At 35.2% G+C, this 23,701-nt stretch overlaps 1 protein-coding gene across 1 annotated transcript; it reads left to right on the top strand.

Moving 5' to 3' along the window:
- The first annotated feature begins 9,727 nt into the window (after nucleotides 1-9,727).
- LOC142975006 (protein snakeskin-like) lies at nucleotides 9,728-23,614 on the top strand. Its single transcript, XM_076117616.1, has 5 exons — nucleotides 9,728-9,848; nucleotides 9,970-10,180; nucleotides 20,171-20,291; nucleotides 21,118-21,217; nucleotides 22,112-23,614. The coding sequence occupies exons 2-5, from the start codon at nucleotides 10,139-10,141 to the stop codon at nucleotides 22,227-22,229; spliced, it is 381 nt and encodes a 126-aa protein (XP_075973731.1). The 5' UTR covers nucleotides 9,728-9,848; nucleotides 9,970-10,138; the 3' UTR covers nucleotides 22,230-23,614.
- The last annotated feature ends 87 nt before the right edge of the window (nucleotides 23,615-23,701 follow it).

Below are 23,701 nucleotides of genomic sequence, written 5' to 3' on the forward strand. Positions count from 1 at the left end.
CGTCGACAATTGTACATGTCTACATGAAAAGGGTGTCGGAATTTGTGAGCTCGTTCAGTTACTGGAACTCGACGAGTAGCAATCAACGTTACAATATCGTGCAGTGGGCTTACTGTTGGCTCCTTCTCAGTGAATGGTCTATAGCTTGTATGAGTGTGTCTGTATTGATACCTTACACCAGTCACTCTTGCTGTATAATTCTCAAACCAGTCACGATATACAACATGAACTTTTACATAACTAGTTATTATGAATTCACCTTCTCCAGCACCACTGATGATTGCCCGAAACGGATTAGCTGGAGCTACTATAGTGTAAGCTGAAACCCAAACTCCTGAACACATGGGGACATCGTCGAGAGATATTCCCACAACAAAATCATAATTGTCATTATGTTCAACCCATGTATAATTTAGTACTTCATATGGCTCCGTAGTCGTCGTAGTGCCATTTAGAGTTTCGTTCCAAAACTCGGTTGTAGTAGTATATTGACTATTTGCCAATGATAACGGCAAAATGAAAAACAGGAACCTGCAAAAACATTTAATGATTCATCTCCATCGCTACTAGAACTAGGATTGCTGGGATCTATCCCAAAGGTCAAATTAAGTTGTCCCGTATGTAATAAGATAAATAAATAATTTTGTCGCGTGGCGGGACTATGATGATACGTTTAATACCCGTGGTTCACTTGCTTTGTTCAGTTGGGTGGGTCATGGTAAATTATTTTTTACTTGGTTCGACGGAATCTCCATATGTTTATACGTGGTGATCGATGGGAAATAATAATTTGTCGTGGTTCGCAAGGTGGACTATGAGCAAAAAATGGAATGAACCAAGCAGGTGGACCTCGCTCATCAAACGACTGTTTTGGTGCCGGTCTCGACCTGTTTGTTGTCCGTCACGGGATTAGTGGAACATGCGAAATCACTTCATCATTTTTAACATGTCATGTCTTTTATCTTTAATGGTATTCCGCCGATCGTGGCGGGTCAAAGTCAGTAAGTACCCAACTAGCACACAAGTGCTATAAGAAGCTGCACAATGACCGGATAAAGGAATTTATAACGGCTTTGGGCTCCTTAGTAAGAATTATAGTAGTTCTATAAGCGGCTACAGATCTCTTGTAGCGTCAAATAGGCCCATACTGTCCAGCTTATAGCTCTTAATTGGATCTACAGTGGTCGAAAATAGTAATTTTAATAGTACGTAGTATAGTAGTTACACAGGAGCGCTAAAATAAGATTAAGGTGGTATAATCGCGCTACAAGAGCTTTTTCGAAGTCTCGTGGCGTTAACCGGCTCTTGTACAGAGGTGGTTAGCGCCACGAGACTTCGAAAAAGCTCTTGTAGCGCGATTATACCACCTTCGTCTTATTTTACCGCTACTGTGTAACTGTAATAAATGCTAACGCTATAAATTAGTAATATGGTCGGTTTATTATGGTGTTAACTAAATATATTTTTTTAAAATGAATCATCAGTGACAAATGAGGAGACATTTATTTTTACGGATTGGATTATTAAAATAACAAGTCTTAGTAGTCTATCGCTTTTATTTCTTTGTGTACGTGATATGAAACTGCGAGTTCCAGTTTGCTGTCAATATATATGTATATTATCGTCAATATTTTCATGCGCCCTCAAAATAATCAGTTTTAAATGCAAAAATTATATAGATATGTGGATTTGGAAATTGTATTTCGAACATAAATAAGAATTTGAGGGTTACAGATAATTGAATTAGGGTCATAGGTAATTAAAAATGATTTTAATTATGTTAACGTTACCAGGCTATAGATTTATATGATCTTCAAAAGATCGAAATAACCTCAAAAAATATGTTTACCAAATGCTGTAATGGCGTCTCGACCAAGCAGCTCTCAGAGTTGGTGTAATGGCGTCTCGACCAAGCAGCTCTCAGAGTTGGTTACATCTGCTCTAGCGGCTTAAGCTGTACAAAGGCTCTAGTGTTTGCTCTTGTAGACTTCAAGGTTTTGCAGTTGTGGCATAGGAGTGCTTCAATATAACTGTTTTGGTCGCACACCAGCGTTTTACTCGTACTTTAAGGGGTTAATATTAAAATGGTTTGATAGTCAATTTATAGTATGATTCTTTGAAAACAGTTGTCAGACTGAACCACCACTACACCTATGTAAATATTATTATGATAATAATTTTAGGCTTTAGTATAAATGTATATTACTCGGGTATAGATGTATATTTATAAGAGCGTTAGTTCATGCTATTAAAGCGCTTTAGGTGCTTTAACATAATTCTGTAATCCCCATGGCTGTAAAAATGTTTCGAATGATACCTTATACATTTATTTGCCGTACAGAAGTCATATAAATATCTGATATAACGCTCAAGGCGCTACTAAATACCTACGCAACTCTTTTATAGATGAGTAATACACTAGCCCTAAAAAAATCTGTTATAGAACCTAAGGCATTACAAAAAGCTTATTTACGCTCTTGAGCGCTATAAACGCAACGCATAACTCCGTTTAAACTCCTTTATCTCCTAAAGTCCCCTTATACAGTTAACGGTGTTATAGAAGATTCCATTAACTCAATTATACTTCCCTAGGCTGTCTAGTGATGCAATTACATGCTCATATATCACTATAAGTCATTGGTTTTTTAAATAGCTCGTATACAACTTATAGAAAATTGTACAGCATTTGAACGACTCTTATGCAACTATCAGGCTGTATAACGACTGTATAAGCAGCTTGTGTGCTAGTTGGGTATAGTCTATCAAACACCGTTTAGGATTCAATGAATAACGTGTGTGTGATATTTTTTACAATTAAAACAAACGCTTAATCGTCCGTCCAGTAATACCCGCAATTATAATATGAAGTTAAAACTTGACCGTCGTTCATTGCTTATGCGCCTACTATCGCTATTAGATTTAATTATCAAGTTTTAAAATCAACTGTTATTTATAAGGTAAATGTAGAATACACGAAGGGTTACATATTTTCGGTTATTTAACACTTTTCTCGTATAAAGTAATTTATAAATAACTTATTGAATAGACATACTTTTTATTGAAAACCATTAAATATAGCTCTTGCAATGCGACTATTAAGATAACCGCCATTACTTTGCTGTCATTTGTTATAGGTATTTTTACATTATGTCGAGGGTAATCGTATGAACCGAATTCCGGAGGTTTAAAAGTTTTTAGTTGAAACATAATTAACATTTTGTTTAGTTTTAAACATACAAAAAAGCTGGTCGAAATTACAAAGTGAAATGTTGAATAAGATTATAATATATAAAAGGCTATACTTTTGAGTTAGCATTTTGGCGCAAAAATAATTTATTGGGAAATTAACTTTAAACACGAAACAAACTTCAAACACATGAAAAAAAAATTGTGCGATAATATCAAACATTTTTTTTTTCATTATTCTATCAAATTAAACCAACATTCAATGCGGTTCAAAGATAATAAGAAAATTTAAAGGCAAATAACCACAGGTTATTTAATTTTGATCCGCCAGATCGGCGCAATACAGACAAAGAGAGGCGACACAAAGTATGATCTTCTTTTTCCATGACCTTATCCCATATACTTACCACAAAATAAGAGTAGTGTATATAACTGCTCAAAAAAGTAAAGGTAATATTGTGTTTTTCTGCCAAAAACTAATGAATACATATCTTTTCATAAGAATATGGAAAAATATTCTGGTGAGGATTCTATTTCTCAGTTTTTAGGGTTTCGAACCCAAAGGGTAAAACGGGATCCTATTACCTACTAAACCTCCGCTGTCAGTCTGTCTGTCTGTCTCTAAGCTGTATCTCATAAACCGTGATAGCTAGAAAGCTGAAATTTTCACAAATGATGTATTTCCGTTGTCGCTATAACAACAAATATAATAATAAAAAATAAAATATTTAAGGGGTCTCCACACAATAAACGTGTTTTTTTCGTACTTTTTTATTTCAAGTCGGTGAGTTCGGTGGCGAACGTTTGTCACCGACTTTAAAAACGAAGTAAATACCTATCCAGAATAATTATAACTATTAGGTATATTATATTAATTAGTTTTTGCAATAACTTACATGGTGTTGTGCAGCCGTTGTTGAGACTCAAAGGAAATAATGACAATGAGATGTTTATGTAATTAATACTGTTATATATATTGTAACGATAGTCTGTCAACAACGTAATAAGTAAGAGAGCGCCCATTAGTTACGTGAGACAGCCAGTGAAGGGTTAAGTAGACGCTAGAAGACGCTATAAATATTTAAATATTAAATAAATATTTTTATTATTCCTTTTTCCTACTGCTCGCAAGCAGCGGCCAGTAGCTCGATTCTCTACTACTATCGACTACCGACAACCGACCTGTCATCGATAAATTTTGTATGAAAATCTGATCAGCGCCTCTGACGGGTGTCGTAGGAAAAATTTTGGCAGCACGTCCGTGGAGGGTATTCTAATATAATTATGGATACTTTAGTCTCCACGGACGTTTGAGTGGTTATGGCCGTTCCATATTAGTGCCATGAAGCTTCGTGAACAGGCGTGCACGCAAAGTGTGGACGGTTTTTGCGTTGTTCACGTACATTTGGGACTGTTCTCCGACCAGAGTCGATATTTAGTCTCGCGACGAATGGTCCGCGCTCTGTTCGCGCATACACATCCACGTTCGCGGCCCCGTGTCAGTACCTTTCGGGCTACAAAGGCGAACGGACGCTTTTAAAATGCTTACAAAATCTTTCTAATAACTTTCTTGTTTTCTAGGTGTAAATTGTGAAATGTTTCCGCAGGAAACATAGTTATCGCGGCAGCAGTTTCTACGTCCGGAAAATAATCAATATTTAATGTCGAAATCAGAATGACGCTCGAACAGTACCCACGACATTTTTTTTGAGCAAGTTTAAATATGTATAATGTTGGATAAAAATATTTTTGAGAATGTCTATATGCCTCTGTGGCGCGGTCGGTAGTATATGCGCCTGCGGTGCGAGAGGTCTCGGGTTCGAATCCTGGGTCGGGCCAAAAAGTCTTTTCTAAGATGTTCTGTCAAGAATTTCTTAGAGATTGCCCGGAGTTAGGAAGTTGGGGTCGAAGACCTCCAGTAAGCAATAACCACATAATTCAAATCCAAAATTTCAAGTCTGTAGGTCATTTAGTTCCGAAGTTAAGCGAAAACAAAGTTTCGCATTTATGACACTCCCTCAAACATTCATTTTAACTATTTCGGAGCGTGACGCTCGAAAACTGATGACAATTTCGATAAAGTGTGTATAGCAAAAGTTGTAGACAATTTTATCATCTTTCATTATGTAGAAAACACTTTTTCTCTATGACGAAACGTTTTAAAGATATTAGTGAAAAACTAAAAAATGGGAACTTTAACCCCTCCCCCCCACTCCGGCGAAGAGGTGGGTTTTTTAGTTTGTTTATCCTCTAAGCATCCTGAACCAATTTCTGAAGAAATTGCTTAGGATCCTAGTATTCTTTGAGCGGACTATGTGGGAGATTGAATCGTTATGTCACGTCACTAGGAAAGGAAGAGTCGGAAAATAGTCAAAAGCACCTGACGTAATTAATAGACGTCCCTCAAACAAACGAAGTCCTATAAGTATTTGTAAATTGGATATACTATCTACAAATAAAGCAATTGTGTACAAACAATACGTAAATATTTTTATTTATTTTACACGCCCTTTGCAATAGGGCGAAACATTACACCAAGTAGTACCGAGTTGAACATTTTATTCGAAGGGCATCATAACATCCAAGGGGCGAATCTTGCCGAGACCAAACCGTATATTTTAATTATTTACCCCATATCCGATGCTTAGAAAATGCAGCTAGAATTTAAATAAATATAAACAGTGAATTGGCCGTTGGATGTCAAAAAAATATCATCAGCTTAGCCTTTCTTCCAAGATATGTTGGAGTCGGCTTCCAGTCTCACCGAATGCAGCTGAATACCAGTGTTTTACATGAAGCGACTGCCTATCTGACCTCCACAACCCAGTTACCTGGGATCTAACACGATACTCTTCGGTAAGACTGGTTGTAGACTGTCAAAGATCTTCGAAACTGACAGCCGGGACCCACAATTTAACGTGCCTTTCGAAACACGGAGGAACTTGATATGTGTTAGATGGTCATCCATCCACACGACAACCTCGGCAAGCATGCCTTAACCTCAGAGATTAATCCGCGCGGCTGTTGTTAACAGCTAAAACGAGCTCCTCAAAAAAACTATCTATACATATAAAATTATTTGTTTTGATAGCCAAGTGGTATAAATAAGTTAATACCTCCCACGCAAGTGGTCGCAGGTTCGAACGTGAGGCAACACACCAATGACTTTTTAAAGTTATGTGTTTATTAAAAATAATTATTATCATTCGTTCCAATGGTGAGGAAACCTTGCATTCCTAAAAATTTGTTTAATACATTGATGGAATGTATTAAACAAATTTGTAGATTTTTAATTATCAATGGAATGAATATTGAGGGCAAGCAAAGTCCCCAAACAGAAGCCAAACTTGACTCAAGGCCTAATCTCTCCCTCATTACAGGATCCCTTGCCCAGCAGTGGGGCATTAATGGGTTAAATTTAATTTCTACGCGAGCGAAGCCGCGCGGGTCCTCTGGTGAGTAATAAAAGGTAATAAAAATTCTGCGGCGGCGCGGCGGTGCGCCGTTCGGGCAAAGTGATAATGGTTTTTTCCAAGATACTTAAAATAAAAAATAAATTTAACCCATTAATGTCCCTCTGCTGGGCAAGGGTGTCCTCCCGTAATGAGGGAGGGGTTAGGCCTTGAGTCCAAGATGCTTACATCAGATTATTTTCAATAGTAGGCTCTCCCCCGTTTTACATAGGTTTAACACAGTAAGTGCCGAAACGGGGGTGTATTTCATACACCTCTGTCTAATTCTTCTGGTACAACAGGCGTGATGTTATGAATGTCTGTATGACGTATGCTCAGAAATTGTGTTATGACAAAATCGCCACTGACAGCCAACCAAAGGCATTCTCCATAGATCATACGCGGTGCTTAAGGGTCAGCGCAGACCAAGAGGAGCGCAGCGGAGAGGATTTTTTTAACGCACTTGAAAATCAACTTTAAAATTATTAATATAAAGTGCATAATTGCTTGAACCTGACAAAAAATGCTCGCACATCCTCGAGGATGCGCGGGTATCCCCGCGCGGCATCGCGTCGCCGCCGGCATCGTACGAGAACTTTCAATGTTTTTACTGAGTTTAAACAGGGAAAACGTCATTTTTATTCTTCTCCAGCCAAAAGAGCAATTATAATCATGGCCCAGTCCACCATCGTTGACGAATTTCGCGGCAAACTGGCATGTTTAATGTAGAGTGGTTACCGAGAACTCTTTGCTCGCGCAGTCGCGAGCATGCTCGAGCATCCGCGAGCCGTAAAGAATATGCTCGAGACCGCGCGAGGATTATTCCGGTCTGTCTGCGCTGGGCCTTAGAGTGCTGACATTTAATTTTAGGTGACATTTAAAATTAGGCGAGAAAAGACCTCATTTTTCTTTGCCTCTTTAATTTATCTGTGTATGCAAATTTTCGGGTGCAACAGGTAAATGTTATATTTTACGGTTGTTGTAATGTTAGCGTTTAAGAAAATTATACTTCGTTCTGAAAACCGTTACTTCTGGCTATTTCATATAATATAAGCTTAATGCGAAAAGGAGACATCTGTTAGTTATTTTCTACACTAATATGAATGATTTCATGTCGAATATGCAAAGACTTACGTGCCCGCATAAAACTTAGATGCTACTAAACATTACAACGGTACCCTAGTAGTTACCCTATTCGCTGATAGATGGCAGTACTAATAGATACCTAAATTGAATCGGTTATTTACCAAAGGGAATAAGTCAAGCACACCTAATTTTACAGGAAGTAAAAAAGTATGTGTTGAAAAAAAAATTTTTGGTAGGTATATTATATTTTTATTTATAAAGTCTTTGTAATCTATAGAGGAATAGCCATGCAATTTTTTTTCCACCTTGGATTAGAGTTATAGTGAATGAATTAATATGATCAATAAGGGATATTGTTTTTTCAACTATTAATTGCACAAATTTCATATCTTTGCATTAAAACGTACATTTTAATAAACATTTCAATTTATTTAAAAAAATGTATTTCAACTTTGACCTATTACGGTTTCTTGAATGTTATTCATTTTATAGTATATTCTATAGTAATGTATAATTATTTTTACACCAGTAGAAATAAGAGGTTTCACGGAATTGAAATCTCACTGAGTCATTAAAAAATGCTGAAATGTTGGCGTGAGATTTTTCGATTGAAAATTAAGCCACTTTTCCACAAATTTCGTGTAAATAAGTGGAAAAAATAATTTTCTTATACAAAAAATACAGCGGCTTTGGGGCACACGAAAGCTGAAAGGTATCAATCACATCTCTTATATTTATATAGTTTGGCAAAAATAGCTAAGGGGCTTTTCAATTAGATTGAAAATACTGTAAGTTCATTCATAAAACAATTACGTATTTTTTATGAATTCTATCTGGTTAATTGTATTTACTAGTACGAATACCACTCAAACCTATCCCAAAATTAGTAACCTAATCTATTCCCAACGAATACCAAAACAAAACTCTTTGTACAATCACAGAAAACATTAGCTTTGCTTTTCATACTTTAATATATTGATCGTAATTCAATTAAAATTTTTATATACAAATTTTTACTTATGGGAGAATCACATGCCTATTTTTTTACCTGCAACAAAGGTTAGCCGGTTCCTGTTGTTTTAAAATCGAAAACAAATCACAGTCAAATTTTGGGTAAACGAAGCGCCTTAAATATTATGGTACTTACTTTGTTTAATGATTAATTAACGTTAAGACCATAAAATAAGGTCTGTTTTTCTACGATTCGTTATCCTTGCACAAATAATTATTATTTATCTACTAGCTGACCCGCGTAGCTTCGCTCACGCTTTTTTAACTCTCTATAAACCTTTTCACAGTTACCAGGAGATCATGACTACTTGCTTGCTAAGCAACTTTAATTTTTATAGATTTAGCTTCAAAACCGTCGGAGTTTCATAGAAACTTACCCTCCCTTTTTCACCCCCGTTAAGGCAGAATTTCCAAAAATCTTTATTGCGTCATTCTTAATTTCTAACTATATAGCCAAATATTAATTTTAATCGAATTAGCTCCAAAACTGACGGAGTTTCATACAAACTTACCCCCTCTTTCTACCCCCTAAAGAGCTAATTTCCAATGAAAATAGCCATTTAGGCTATTTTCATTGGAAATTAGCTCTTTAGGGGGCTTCTTTCGTTAGCAAAGACTAATAGCTATATAACAAAAAATCCATTCATCTAAATCCGTCCAGTTGCTTTTGCGTGAAAAGCAAACAGCAAACAGACAGACAAAAAAAAATGAAATCATATTTTTGGCTTCTATTGGTTGTATGAAGATCCCCAATTTTAGTTTTTCTTTAGTATTTAAATAATGTGCAGACATGATGTTGTTATAATTTTATTATATTGTTTCCAGGGAATGATAATTATAAACTGCTTTATTGATTACATAGGTATCGATAAAATCGTATCGCCACCGCGGCGTATTATACAAAAACTAAATAGGTACCTAATTAATTTCAGTTACCTACAACAATTTCGTGAGAGTTTTAATTCTTTGGTTTTTGAACTTTTAAAAGGAGCCTTATAGATTATTATATGTACTATTGAAATCGTCATGACGTTTAAAGGCTTATTTTAATACTTACTAATAAACATCATTCAAGATTGAAAACTGTTTACTAAGTACAAACTGAATTACTAAGTAAGTAAATGTTACGGTTCGCGGTTTAATCACTTAAGTACATGTTCAAATCGTGTGTTTAGTAAGCATAGTAGATATTAGTTTTATGAATATCCTACGTTGATAAACGCGATGGCCACAGGACTAAGGTGTCAGTGAATGATCTCATCACATCGCGTGTGAGGAGCGTCGGACGGACTCGCACCGCGAAGCGTACGGACTGCTGCGTGCGTTGCGCGCAGTCTCGGTGGCGACATTACTCCGCGCGCTCGTGCTCCCTTGTAAACAAACGAATTTGTAAGTGACGCAAAATGGCCATCAGCAGATTGTCTATAGTCAAATTTGTGGAGCTGGTAAGTATTTTTATACTTCAATTTATTTTTAATTTAACCGTAAACCTGTAAACGAGCTATGTTTACTTTACCGGTACCAACCCATTTATTATGTTTTTGTTTCCAAACTAGTCGTAGTAGACCTTGGTCTGCTTTTACGACCATGGCCAAAAATGTTGTAGCAGTGAATGTGTAAACTTCTAAATAAATGCTATTTATACTTATATAAATAATATTTATTTTGAAGTTTAACGCAAAAATCGGAATCTATTACTACCTATATTTAATTGAAAATAGCTTGAGTAGAGCGACATGGTATCAAGATCAAAAGTGCGTTGACCCCATTCACTTTTATTACCAGCACCAATAGATCGAGAAAGTACCTACTGCATTCATTACCTTTTCGAGATTGTCGGTAGGAACCTGTGGAAAGCTAGGTAGGTATATTTAGTTGTTTTTGATTAAAATGAGTTAAATTCTTAACACGATTAATCAAGAGTTTGATAAAGTGCTCTAAACGCTTTGGTTATTAACGCAAAAAAGTTAAGCTAAGAAAAGTAATTGTTATTACCTGCGTAGGTATGTATATTATTTATTAATTTTTATTGGTTCCCTTTAATCAAAGTTTTTCGCCCAGATAACTCTGATATTTATATATTTTTTCAGTTTAATGTACAAATAGGTAAGTGTACAAGTGTAAGTACAAAGCAACCAATCGTTAGTACCTACCTAGGTATGTAGTTTTAAATTGCTTACTTGGTGGTTAATTGGTTGCTTTGTACTTACGTTTGGTCACCGACAATAACACGCTTGTGTAAAATAAAGTAGGTAGGTAAATACTATGCTGTCATCTACGATGTTGATGTTGACGCTATTTTTAGCGTTCTGACCTAATCGTGTTCTTATCGTACCTATTGTTGACAGGCCCACTAGATTAATGAAAAAAATAGTTCACCAATATTTTTTTAATTGTGTGAGTAGCTACTCCGTAATGTCTTGTTTTTTTAATAAGCGCTGCCCTTTTGATTTGTTTTTATTCTGCGGTAACAACAAGGATTTTTATGGATCTTTACAAAAGTTTCTATACTTGAAAAACGATAGATTTGTTTTGTAGTTAGTCCGACTATTTGATATATTGCAAAGGCGGCAACAGAAAGTGCTTTACAAAGAGAGCCAACCATGACTCTCCAATTACATATTGAAACAAACGAGTATACCAACACCCACGTGCTCACGGAAATAGGCCACGGTCCCTTAACAGATTAAACCGTTCTTTAGGGCGCGGCCCCACCGGCAAAGTTTTATCTACACGAAGTCGTGTAAGTTTTACACAATACATTATACCGAAAACCGGTCTTGCTAAGTTTACAAACGATTCGTACATACTTATTTTGCTTCACACACGTATTTTGCCATACATGACCGCCGATTCAGTACGTCATCTTGTTGAAAAACGTCTCCGTAATTTGAGTATTTTATTCATCAGCATTCACCAGCAATAGGCAAGTTTTAATTTTAGTAGTCATCATCAAATTTGATTTATTAAATTTTTAAAATATCTACTTCCTAGCCGCTGACTCACAACTCTAGATTTAACCACGCACTTACATCGACTTAGTTATGACATTTTCGTGATAAAGATATTGTTTGCATTATTTTTCTGAGTCATTTTTTATCGCGTATGTGTATGTTAGGTTATCTGAGGTCTGATGGCCACGACCTGTTTGATTTACTAGAAGTTTAAACGTATTGTAGAATATTTTTGTTTATTTAGGTTGGGTTGTTTCATCCGTGTAGGCCAGATTAGATTGCTTTTACGATATGCGTAGAATATTATTTCTTTTTAGTTACTAGTTCAAAATTTTTTTGAGAATCAAACTATGCAATCGTCTACTAAGTAAGCAAATGTAAGAAAATATAAACTAGCTGTTTCAAAATAAGGCGAAACAAACACAAGAAAAAAATACTTGGGCTATTGGTGTGGGGTGATCATGGACTGGGGATCTATTTCGCCTGCCGAGCTCTGTGTGGTTAATACCTTATAAACAACACAAACTGAATTCGTTTTAAATTGATGGCATGCGTTATATTTAGTCACATAAAATGGAAGTAGAAATTTTCACAATTCAAAAAAAAGTGCAATGCAAAGTAAATTTTATTTTATTAAAATATTATTTTTCTAAATGCCAACCTTCAAGACGTAAGTAATCTACGCAAAAAGTCTTCTAATCTTTGACGATTTCTATTAGAACTTCATCTGCATATCACTCAAAATAGTTGCAATTCAATCTTAAATATTTTCTTTAGCTGTGCAACAGTAACTGTGCAGTGGTATAAGGTTGGTTTGAGCTGAATCGTGCTCCGACACCTATTATATGCTTCCAACAAAATTCACGAGGATTCATGTCAGGCGATCTTGATGACCAGATATCACAGAAGGAAGTGGCACCATCTGTCTCTGTTGGTCTAAGAAATAACTGGTTTGAAGAGTTTGCCTAATAACTGTACATATATCATATTAGAAGTTCTTTTAGAATTTTTGACTTTCCTCTTATACGCACAGGCCTTCAATAAATTTTCTGCTGCTATCAAAATTTTTCAGCACTGAGGCTTCTAATGCTATTACGAAAATGAGAAATGCCCCACCGAACACCTTGTATATTCTTTAAACCCCTACTGTCCCGCTGCTGGGTGGTGACTTCCTGAGAGGGTGGAATTTTCCTCGTTCCTTGGGAGAAGTCCTGAACGAGGAAAATTACTAATAACAAATGAGTAATAGCAAATTCAATCATCACCTCATAATAATTGCTTCAATAAATGTTTTGATTGCTCGGTGAGCCATTTACATAATTTGTGTTAAAAATAGTTTAGTCACGAATTATGCATCATACTGTTGCGACTTGATAATCGCCACCCTATTAATATAATGACTAAACTCCAGCTGTAGTAGGTTTCATTAGGGACAGTAAATACAATAATTATTACTAAAACAAATTGAGTAAGACTATCTTTAGTTTTTACTAAGAAAGAACCTAGAATTGTTTCATTATCATATGGCAGTGAATTAAGCAAATATTAGTTCTCTCTGACATCACACTGAGAACATTATTCAAGAAGGCTTTTATTAAAGTACCACGACCATTTTATTTTATTCATTTGTAAGTAGATACCTATATTATGTAAGGATACGATTCTAAATGTGAGAACTTCGTGCCTTCTACTTACTCGTACCTACATTAAACGATTTGAAAGTATTGTACAACGCGTTTAGTATTAACGAACAATCTATACTTAATATTATAAAGCTGAAGAGACTGTTTGTTTGATTGTTTGTTTGAACGCGCTAATCTCAGGAACTACTGGTCCGATTTGAATAATTCTTTCAGTGATAGATAGCCCATTTATCGAGGAAGGTTAAAGGCTATATATCATCACGCTACAAACAATAGGAGCAAAGTACCAGTGAAAAATGTTGCAAAAACGGGGAAAATTTTGACCCATTCTCTCTTATGTGACGCAAGCGAAGTTGCGCGGGTCAGCTAGTCAGAACATAAGAAACTATCTGCTTCAATAGCACAAGGTAATATGCGTGGGCATTGCACGTTCTTTTACTTTTTAATTATTTTTTGGTACGATAACTCTAGGTTCAGGCTTCTAGTTCAGTATCAGTAGTTTCTCAGTGTTCTTATTTTTTTAATACTATTGTTATGCCAACTTCCGCACGAAGTTTATATCAAATATTCGCCTCCCATCCAAGTGGTTGACGGTTCGAACCCAAAGCGACACAACAATGACATTCCGAAGTTATATGTATAATCATCACTTATTCTAGCTGTGAGAAGAAGGAGCACAGCTTAAAGGTAACACAGCTCCACCCTCATTCGGGGAGTAGTCCTCTACCCAGTGGTGGGACACAGGAATGACTAATATTTATCAATTAATTAAACGTCAAACGCTTACTAGTACTGACTATAAACTTTCTGCTACTGAACGTTTAGTATAAAATAATATATTTGAAACAAGCATTATCACCTCAGGACATGGGTTATTAATAAACATACAGAGTAAGACTAAATATGAGACGTACAAGTTGAAATCATCTGGCTTTGAATCATTCGCCTAAATGAATGTTAAACAGTTTTAATAGTATGTACACAATGAATTTATGCCCGATGTTAGCGAACAAACGTAATGGATTGAATCATCACTTGTGTTGGAGCATGAAGCATTGCGATAAGAAAAAACATTTGTGAATCATTAATAATGTAAGCTAGAGCTCGTACTGTAGAATGCAAGAAGCAATCCAAGTTCAATCATAAGAAAGAGTTAGCGTGTGTGTATACCACTTTCTCTTTCTTATAACTTAGATCGCTTTAACTAACTATATTATAATAATACGACATAAATGGAATTCTTTTGGCAGTTATCTATACTAATCTATACTTAATATTATAAAGCTGAAGAGTTTGTTTGTTTGATTGTTTGTTTGAACGCGCTAATCTCAGGAACTACTGGTCCGATTTGAAAAATTCTTTCAGTGCTAGATAGCCTATTTATCGAGAAGGCTATAGGCTATATATCATCACGCTACAACCAATAGGAGCAGAGCACCAGTAAGGAATGTTACAAAAACGGGGATAAATTTCACCCGTTGTCTCTTATGTGACGCAAGCGAAGTTGCGCGGGTCAGCTATTGTGGAAATATAGTTGATCTTATTGTTAAAGATAGCCCCCATAAAAATGACTAAGGGTAAAATGCAATACCTACAGTCGACAGTATTAAAATTGGTGAATAACCTACTGCATAGTTGGTTGGATTCGCAGCAGCCGAATATCTTCTAGGAGGACATTAAAAGAATTTAACCGTCAGAAAGAGTATAGAGTAGTGTTGTATCTGCGTTGTTTGTTGGAATAGACATCAACAAGTTATTCATGATACGCAGCCGTTTTGTCTTTGTCGCGTATGTTTTGCCGACACGTTAACATAAGTGAAGTTTAAATTAAAATTTCCTTCTTTCACTGCTATTAAAGCGTCATATTTATATAATTTAAAATATCAGCTAAATTATAAAAAAAATCTTTGTCGGTGTCAAAATATCATCATCAACAGTAGCCCGATTCTGTACCACTACCGACTTTTGGCAACCGGCAAGATATAAAAAAATATTAAATGAAAATGTGATCAGCGCCACTAACGGGCGCAATTGGAACTATTTTTAAGGAGGATTTTAAATTTTAAACTCTCGATTCTCGATTGCACCGACTGTAGAGAATCTTGCTTCAGTTTAACCTGTGTATAGAAATAATTTCATAGTAATATATTCGATTCTTTGTATATCTAATTCAACATATACCTTTAAAAATATATAAATAACTCAATCTATAGCAGAAGTGAGTCTTTTATTTAGTTCAACAGGGGCGCTTACCTTTACGCTTAATAGTCGTTACCATTAACCTTGTTCTGCAGGAGTTAACGATCATTTAATCAGGGAGCCGTGTGCCGTATGAACATATACATTTTTTTCTTTAATTACTTACCTAGTAGGTTCTCAAGTCATTTTATTAACCCTGATTACGGTTAACCCTAAAAATAATACACAGATAGATTGGGTGGTTCTCAATCTCAATCTCAAAACGTCTTTGCAGCTTTTATTAATATCGGGGCACAAAGTTACTCCGCCAGTCATGCCTGCTCATTACCAAATCCTAAAACAAGTTCGAATATTTTTTAATTGTTTTCCGTGTATGGTGTTATGATTAAAAATATTTAGAGCTCTGTAATAAAATACTAAGAATAGAACACTACGTAATGTTATCGAAAATTCTGAATGAGTCAAGGCTGCATTTGTAATGTTGACCTTGAATTAATGTGTTTCGCACGAAACACAAAATAAAACTTCTAATGTTTTTATTGAAGGTAAATTGGTCGATTAAATATAGTAACTGGACTTTAATAGAACATTACGTAAGATGTGAAACATTTTGACACTGGTTATAACACAATTAATATACAATTTAAGTTTGCTCGCGAATGAGTAGACTGTGAGAATACAAACTGCTAAGAACCAAGCATAAAAATAGCTGTGACGCTACAAATATTATTTTATGTTTAACGATTTTTAAACTCTTGTGACTTGTACACATAACAATATAGTGTAACGGGTCTTAAACGCGATTGATAATTAAAACTCTGGGTTCCTTATTATTAAAGCATGGTAGTTATTATCAACAGATGACAGCCGAGATTAAAATTTTAGTAACAACTGAATAATACGTAAATCTTTTAGACTTCTTCTCCGAAGACAGAAAAAATCCATTTCGCTCTTTGACAACCGATGGTGCAGTAACGGGTTAAATCCGTACTCTAATTTATAAGTGTCCTTTTTGTGCCAGAACAACCAACCCGATAAGGTCTTATAGAAGAAGAATATTATACACGTATTGTATCGTAGCAGAACTTTTAAGTTATCAAGACGTTTCGCAACAATACTCGCTCATTGTGTTGCCATTCACACCTCAATGATCCTATTGCGATGCCAGTGGCGTTTTTCCTGTGACCTGAAAAGGAGGTATCAATTTAGTTGTGAGCAATGAAAATAATTTATATGACTAGAGAAGACTAGTTATGACTACGACTTCAAACAGCTTAGTTATTGTGTTTTATGTCCTTCTCCCAATCGAGAGAGAGGTTAGGCCTCGAGTCCACCACGCTGACCAAGTGTGGGATGGGGACTTTGTATGCCCTCAATGAATGTATTAAACAAATTTTAGGCATGCAAGGTTTCATCGTGAGACCCTTGTCCAGCAATGGGATAGTCATGGGTTATAAAAAGAAGATGCCCTTCTACTGATTTTATCTATTTCCTCCCAACCCAGTCTTTTTTTCTGAACAACTATATTCGCACATTTGCATAGCCTGCATTTTATTGCATGCTTGCATAATAATGCAATAAGTTTACTATCATATACGTTATATCACATACATATACATTACTACCAAAAAACAAAGACTAGCGGAGAGTAAATTTAGTGCCACTTAGGGAGCAATATCAAGTCTGTAAGTATAAATAAAATCACCCAAAAGCGAAACCTTTCGACTATCCTTGTAATATTATCTATAATACTTTATAATGTTTACACAAGATAACGCGATTTCGTAGGAAAACCATTATAAATACTACGATACATATTACGATTACCACCTTATTTTATTTCATTATCGTTTGATTATATTTACCTATCTAGTTGACGAAAATTGCCGGAATTAAATTTTTAATAAAATTCTATTAAGTATACTCATATTTATAAAAAAAGGTGTGATGTAATCGTTGTGAATGTATTTTATCTATTAATTCATAAATGTAAAATAATTAAAACTATTTATTTCAATGCAGTTCAAATGCTATGCAAATTATATACCTATTGTAAGACGTAAGTCTTCCAAATATTTCTAATATGTTACTAGGTTTGCGAAGGTCAAACAAGACATGTTTGCTAAATCAATATTCATAATATTATAAAGATGATTATTTTTGGTAAATAATGAAACACAATGACTGGCTTCCTTCGAATTCCTTTCATCACTATGAAGATCAAGATTTTGATTTGAATTGGTTAGATAACTGTGTACATAGGATGTTACAATTTAGTATTTGTTGTATTTTGGCTTCTGCCATTGAAATATGGTCAAAACTCTTTACAAACCAGAATTGCAATTCTCTACAGGCGGTGCTGTCGAGTATCGAGAGTTTGACATTTAAAAACTACTGCCAAAATAGTTCTTACGGAGCCCGGTAGAGGCGCTTAACTGATTTTTGTTGCAAATTACTCAATAGCTAGCCTGTTGTCGGTAGTCGACATTAGTCGAGAATTTATTGAGCTATAGATGTGTATGAATCGGTAAAAAAAAATAAAAAATGTTAAGAAACGAAATTTTAAAAAATCGTAGTTATTATTTCACATATTTATTAATTTAACAGATACAAGTTTTATATTATTAAACCCAAGAGATGCAACTACGTCAATTCTCAATCGTGCATAAATTACTTTAAATTATCTTCAACGCAATAATATGTCAAGCGACAAAAAATCAAACAATTAAATCTCCGTAGGATTGCACAATGCTTAGGACAATGCTGCCCGCAAAACATAGGTAGGTACAAGTAAATTAATGAGATCAATAGAAATTTGTCACACGATTCTTTTAATTGTTCAGATAGTGCGCAGCTCATACAATACGCATTAAGTGAAGCATGACACACTTCCCTATATTTATTCTATTACTTCATTATAAAGGAATTTCTCATAAGTAAGTAAGTAGCGTCCGACCGCGACTATGGTTTATATTAATTGATCGATCTTAATACCGTCTTAGGACCACGATCTGAGATCAGCGGGCTTATCACGTATCTCAGTTGACAGCTAGTGTACGTCAAATTTATGGTCACTATACAGTACATTGATGCTTTGACGTAAAGTGTTAATCACTATATTCTAATGGAGAAGACAATGTACAGCAAGTCTCAAATATTTGTCAACACAGATACGTCTGGTATTTTAAATGTCACAATGGATGAAAGAAGCTAAATATATAACGTTTAGTATCTGCTTCGCCGTACCATATTATTTATTTATATAGTGCTTAAATCGGTTTCAAACTCTAATTGTCATATTTAATTTTTAACAATTATATAAACCATGTTTAAAAACATATAACTTTTGAGAAATATTATAATATACACACACACAATTAATATTTTTTTAAAGAATAAAAATCTCTGTGTATAGGTTCTTAAGAACGCGATATCAAACTGAAACCGGTCTATTAATACGAAGCTTAGTTCGCGTGGAATTGAGTTTTTCTGTTTTCACAACATTTTTTATTGTTGCACCACCATTATTAGGCATGCCGTGATGTTAAATATACTACCTAATATGAACCGAGTTCGATTGAATCCGTTTCGAGCTTATGTCAAATCGTATTTTTATATTCCAATCTAATAGTAAAAATATTTGGATCACTATAGTTTATCTCGTAAACGAAGATTTTAACATTCATTCAGCATTAACAATCTTTTTTTAAACTCTGTGCGCTACAGTCGGTAGTATGACGCGGAGTACCTCTGATTTAATCTAAAAAAATAACAATGTAACAAACTACTATGATAAACTGTTTATTTTTCTGCAACCTACACATGACACATTCATAACTGCCAATTGTGACCCAGTAAATAGAGAGAAAATGTTTTGAAGTCGTTTCTGCATTTGATACAATTTATATTGATGATCGCACACTAGAGTGCAAGTGACATTGTTTACGTTCATCCTCAGAAGCGAGGTCTTTAGCGGTTGGCCTCGGTATGTTTTTGAGAGCGGTGATATCTTGCATGACATCATCCCGGCAGAACCAGTTGCTATATTATATGTATTACGTCACCGTAATACTGGGGAATGACGTCATTAGCACGCCTTTTTGAGGTCACGATGACACCCACCATGGTATTGGGTTGACGCATAGAATATTTTATGTTCCAATGGTTAACATTGAAGGATTTGTTGAAGGTAATGATTATGTACCGAATAGTAAACTTTTCTTGATAACTTTTATAAGAGATTAACCTTTCAGACGTTATAGTCCAAATACAGTAGAGAATCTTGTATGCAGGGTTCGCGGCTAATCGTGGTAAACAATTTCAATTCAGAATTATGAACATCATTGCCAAGCAGGTTTATGCAACAAACTGTGGCCTTTTGACACAGCTACACGTCTATTTTGGAAATACATAGAACTGTTAATTATTGTGCATTACAAGGCTCCCTTATAAGTGGTCGGCTATAGTTAGTCCATATACCATGTACAAAAGTCAAAAAAAAGAAGTAGCTCAATAAAAAAATCGAATTCATTAAGTAGTTATACATTTTGCATCTTTTGGCCATACGTTGCGTATTTATTAAAATTAGACTGAAGAGTTAAAGCAATTGTGTATTAATGAGTAATGTGTGATGTTTCAGGCGCTGACTTGCTCATGCGTGGCTCTGCATTACTACAGTTTCAACCCATCTTCTGATATTGGCATGCTGGTGACTGGCACCTTCGTCGGATACCTTATCATCTTTGCCGGAGCAGCTGCCGGTATGTACCTTTGATATTATAAAAGATCCTTACCTGCATGCGAAGGATATGTGTCTTATACCGAAATAGAAAATGTATTTTGCCTTGAGCGCGAGTTGAGAATTTGAATACGCAATTACTCAAATTCCTTTTTTAGATGTATGCTTGAGATACACATTCGACTGTAACTCTAAAAGTTTAGTTGGTTTGCTCCTGTAAATGTGATTTTGACAAATTACCAAACAGGCGTTGGTCGAAAGAATTAAGGACATGAAGTGCACAAGCACAAAATACAGTGCAATGAACCACTTGAGGGTATACTTCAAAAGAAAATGGAAAATAAAATGAATATTATTGACGTTCTCTTTAGTGTAGGATATCTTATTCGAGTAGACATTTAGAGATTTTTTTAATCAAACAGCTGTAATAAATTTAAACATATTAATCGCCGAATATACTACTTTTAACATTAAATCCTCTTCATGTCCTTTCGGATGTAAAGGTACTTACCAGTACCGCGATTCTCTACCACTATCGACTACTGGTAACCGGCTAGCTATTGAAATATTTTATACTAGCTGACCCCTGCGGCTCCGCTCGCGTGAAATTTGTACTGTTGTGCTTATTGTGTGCTATACACCTACACATAAATATGCTAACAACTATATTGTCATCTAATGGTTGCTTCACCTCCAGCGGATGCCATAGGAACAATTTTTGTAGTACAATTAAAATGTCAAACTCTCAGGCCTCGATCATACTGACTGTACAGAATCGTGCTACTGTTTTGAGTTAATTAAGGACGTGAATAAACTAATACATCATAATTATATTTAATATGTTTCAGGCTATATAATGCAGACTCCATCACACAAACGCATAGACATTTTCTACTCTCTCGTCGGAGTGGCGCTGTTCGTTGCCAGTGGCGCCGTGATCATTGACAAGTAAGATTCTAATTCACTACTTTATCAACTGACTACCAACTGTAATGCAAATTACGAATATAACGTGACCTTTTTATATAAAAATAAAGCTAGTTAAACTGATCATGAAAGCTGTCTATATATGACTGCAAATAACAAAGTTTTTGTTTCGCTGCTCGGCTTTTCCAATTTCTGGTAACATAAAAATCAGTAGGGTTCTTAGACTCATTTCTTAATAGATAGGACTATTCCTATCAACTGCCTCTGTGGTGCGAACGGTAGTGAACCCGACTGATGATCATGAGGTCTCCGGTTCGATCCGGGTCCGGAAAGTTTTATTGGTCTTTTTTAATATATGTATATTTGAAATATTTTACAATAGGAAGAAACTAAAGAAAGAAAATGTTACTTATTTGATTGAAGTATTAAACGGCTTAATTTAGTAACGTGCCTGGTAAGTGGTGATAGACTGGCTACCTATTACATAAGACACGAGACTTGCATTGTTAAACCACTGAACCGAATTGGATGAAATTTTGCAAATAGGATAGTTCTAATACCAAAAATTCCACGGGAACGGGCACTATCTTTTTTTTAAACATCTCTTGCACTAAGAATTGCTCTTGTGTCGCGGGGACTTTAACAAACATCCAAACAACAGACACAAAGTACAACCAGACCTGAAACAATTATTTGTGGATCGCACAAATATTTGTTCCGCGAGGGAATTGAGCCCACGACCTCCCGACGCCCTGGTAGTGGCGTGGCAACCACCTTAACTTAGGGGAATTAATAACTGCGCCACAGAGGCCGTCATTCGCGGGTAATAACTCGTATAACTATTGTCCGTGCTGCCGGAGACGCTGGCAAGAGACGATTACATAAAAAGTTATAAAAAAATATTCTCTGTTTCAGTTACCAGCACGCTGGCAAGGGTGATTTAAGAGACAAAAACTTAGCGAAGGCTTCCTTAGCCATCATCAACGGAGCTGTTCTGCTCTTGGACGCCGTACTCACTCAGCGCGGAGGTTAAACATAATATAGAGATAAGCTCGCAACTGTGACCCCAGGAATAATAAAGTGCCTAAACAATACAACCTCATATTAATATATGTATTTTTTTTTAATGCATGATACTGGGCTTAATTCGGACGTTGGTTATATACGACAATTTGTAGTAATTCGTATGCGCCGCGATTTTATTGATGGCGGAACATTCACGTAGGCTTCTGGGAAAACCTATTATTAGAGATAGCTAACCCGCGCAACTGTGCTTGCGTCACATAAGAGAGAATGGGTCGTGGGTTGCGTCACATGAGAGGAGAAGTATTTTCCCCCGTTTTTGAAACATATTTTACGGGTACTCTGCTCCTGTTGGTCGTAGCGAGATGTAATATAGCCTATAGCCTTTCTCAATAAATAGGTTATACAACAGTAAAATAATTTTTCAATTCGCACCAGTGGTTCCAAAGTAGTATTCTTGGTTCAAATTGTTATCTCAAATAGCTGTCTGATCTTAAAATTAGTCTTTTTTAGTTATGTTACCGTAATACCTATGTGATCTTAAAATAAAGTTTTTGTTTTTTTTTTTTTGTTGATAGCTATTTGTTTTTTGCTAATACGATAAAACAAAAAATACTTTTCTATTATTTTTGTTCGTATCTTGACGACGGGAAGCTATCAATAACCTTGAAATCCTTTTCTACGTCTGATATATCCCTAGTACCGTGTATGTACGACAATTAGTTGTAGCAAAAACGTTATAATTACTATGTGGTCCAAGTCTTCTTACTTTAGTTTATTTATATTGTTATTAAGAGCTCGTATTTTTTTGTATAAAGTCAATGAAACTACAGAAATAATTTGATTTGTTTCAGATAAGTTGCAAAACTCTAGTGAATAATCAATCATATCAATAACAATTTTGCTATTTGAAATTATCTCGTGGATGAACAAAAAATACTTTTTAGAGATTATTTTCATTTTACGCATATATTTTCAGTAAAGTGGGATGTGAGTTTGTACGCATACGAATAATAATATATGGAAGCTTAAAATTTTATATAAAAGCATGTATTACTGTGTGTCTTTGATTGATGTTCGAGCGTAATATCCATTGCTTTCGAGAGCCTTCAGATTCAGACTATAAAAATTATACTGCAAATGTTGTAGGGTTTTCGAAGATTTGTCTAAAAGATAATATCTAGAGAGATACTTCCTCTTCAACTCATTGTAACATATTGTACTGCCTAAGATAATTTATTACCTAACTTATTTCTAAATGTTGTGTGTAAAGTTTGTAAAAGTGTTTAAGAAACAAATAAATTAATGAAGCAGATATTTTCGTACACACGAACTTTTGCATTTTATGTACACCTTGTATAATTGTTTTTAATAATAAATAACTTAAAATTAAAAGGACCCTTTTATTATTAAAAGACGTTGACATTTTAAATTGGCATGTCCTTGTAGCGGATCGCTACATATAGCGACATCTACTGGGAC

Source organism: Anticarsia gemmatalis, chromosome 8 (genome assembly GCF_050436995.1).
Source record: "Anticarsia gemmatalis isolate Benzon Research Colony breed Stoneville strain chromosome 8, ilAntGemm2 primary, whole genome shotgun sequence".
In the NCBI taxonomy this organism is placed as follows: domain Eukaryota; kingdom Metazoa; phylum Arthropoda; class Insecta; order Lepidoptera; family Erebidae; genus Anticarsia; species Anticarsia gemmatalis.

Bases quoted from the DNA above. Each gene is read 5' to 3' on its own strand.
- LOC142975006 (XM_076117616.1), top strand. From the start codon at position 10,139: ATGGCCATCAGCAGATTGTCTATAGTCAAATTTGTGGAGCTG. The intron at 10,181-20,170 runs GTAAGTATTTTT...GTGATGTTTCAG, and splicing joins TAGTCAAATTTGTGGAGCTG to GCGCTGACTTGCTCATGCGT. The intron at 20,292-21,117 runs GTATGTACCTTT...AATATGTTTCAG, and splicing joins CTTTGCCGGAGCAGCTGCCG to GCTATATAATGCAGACTCCA.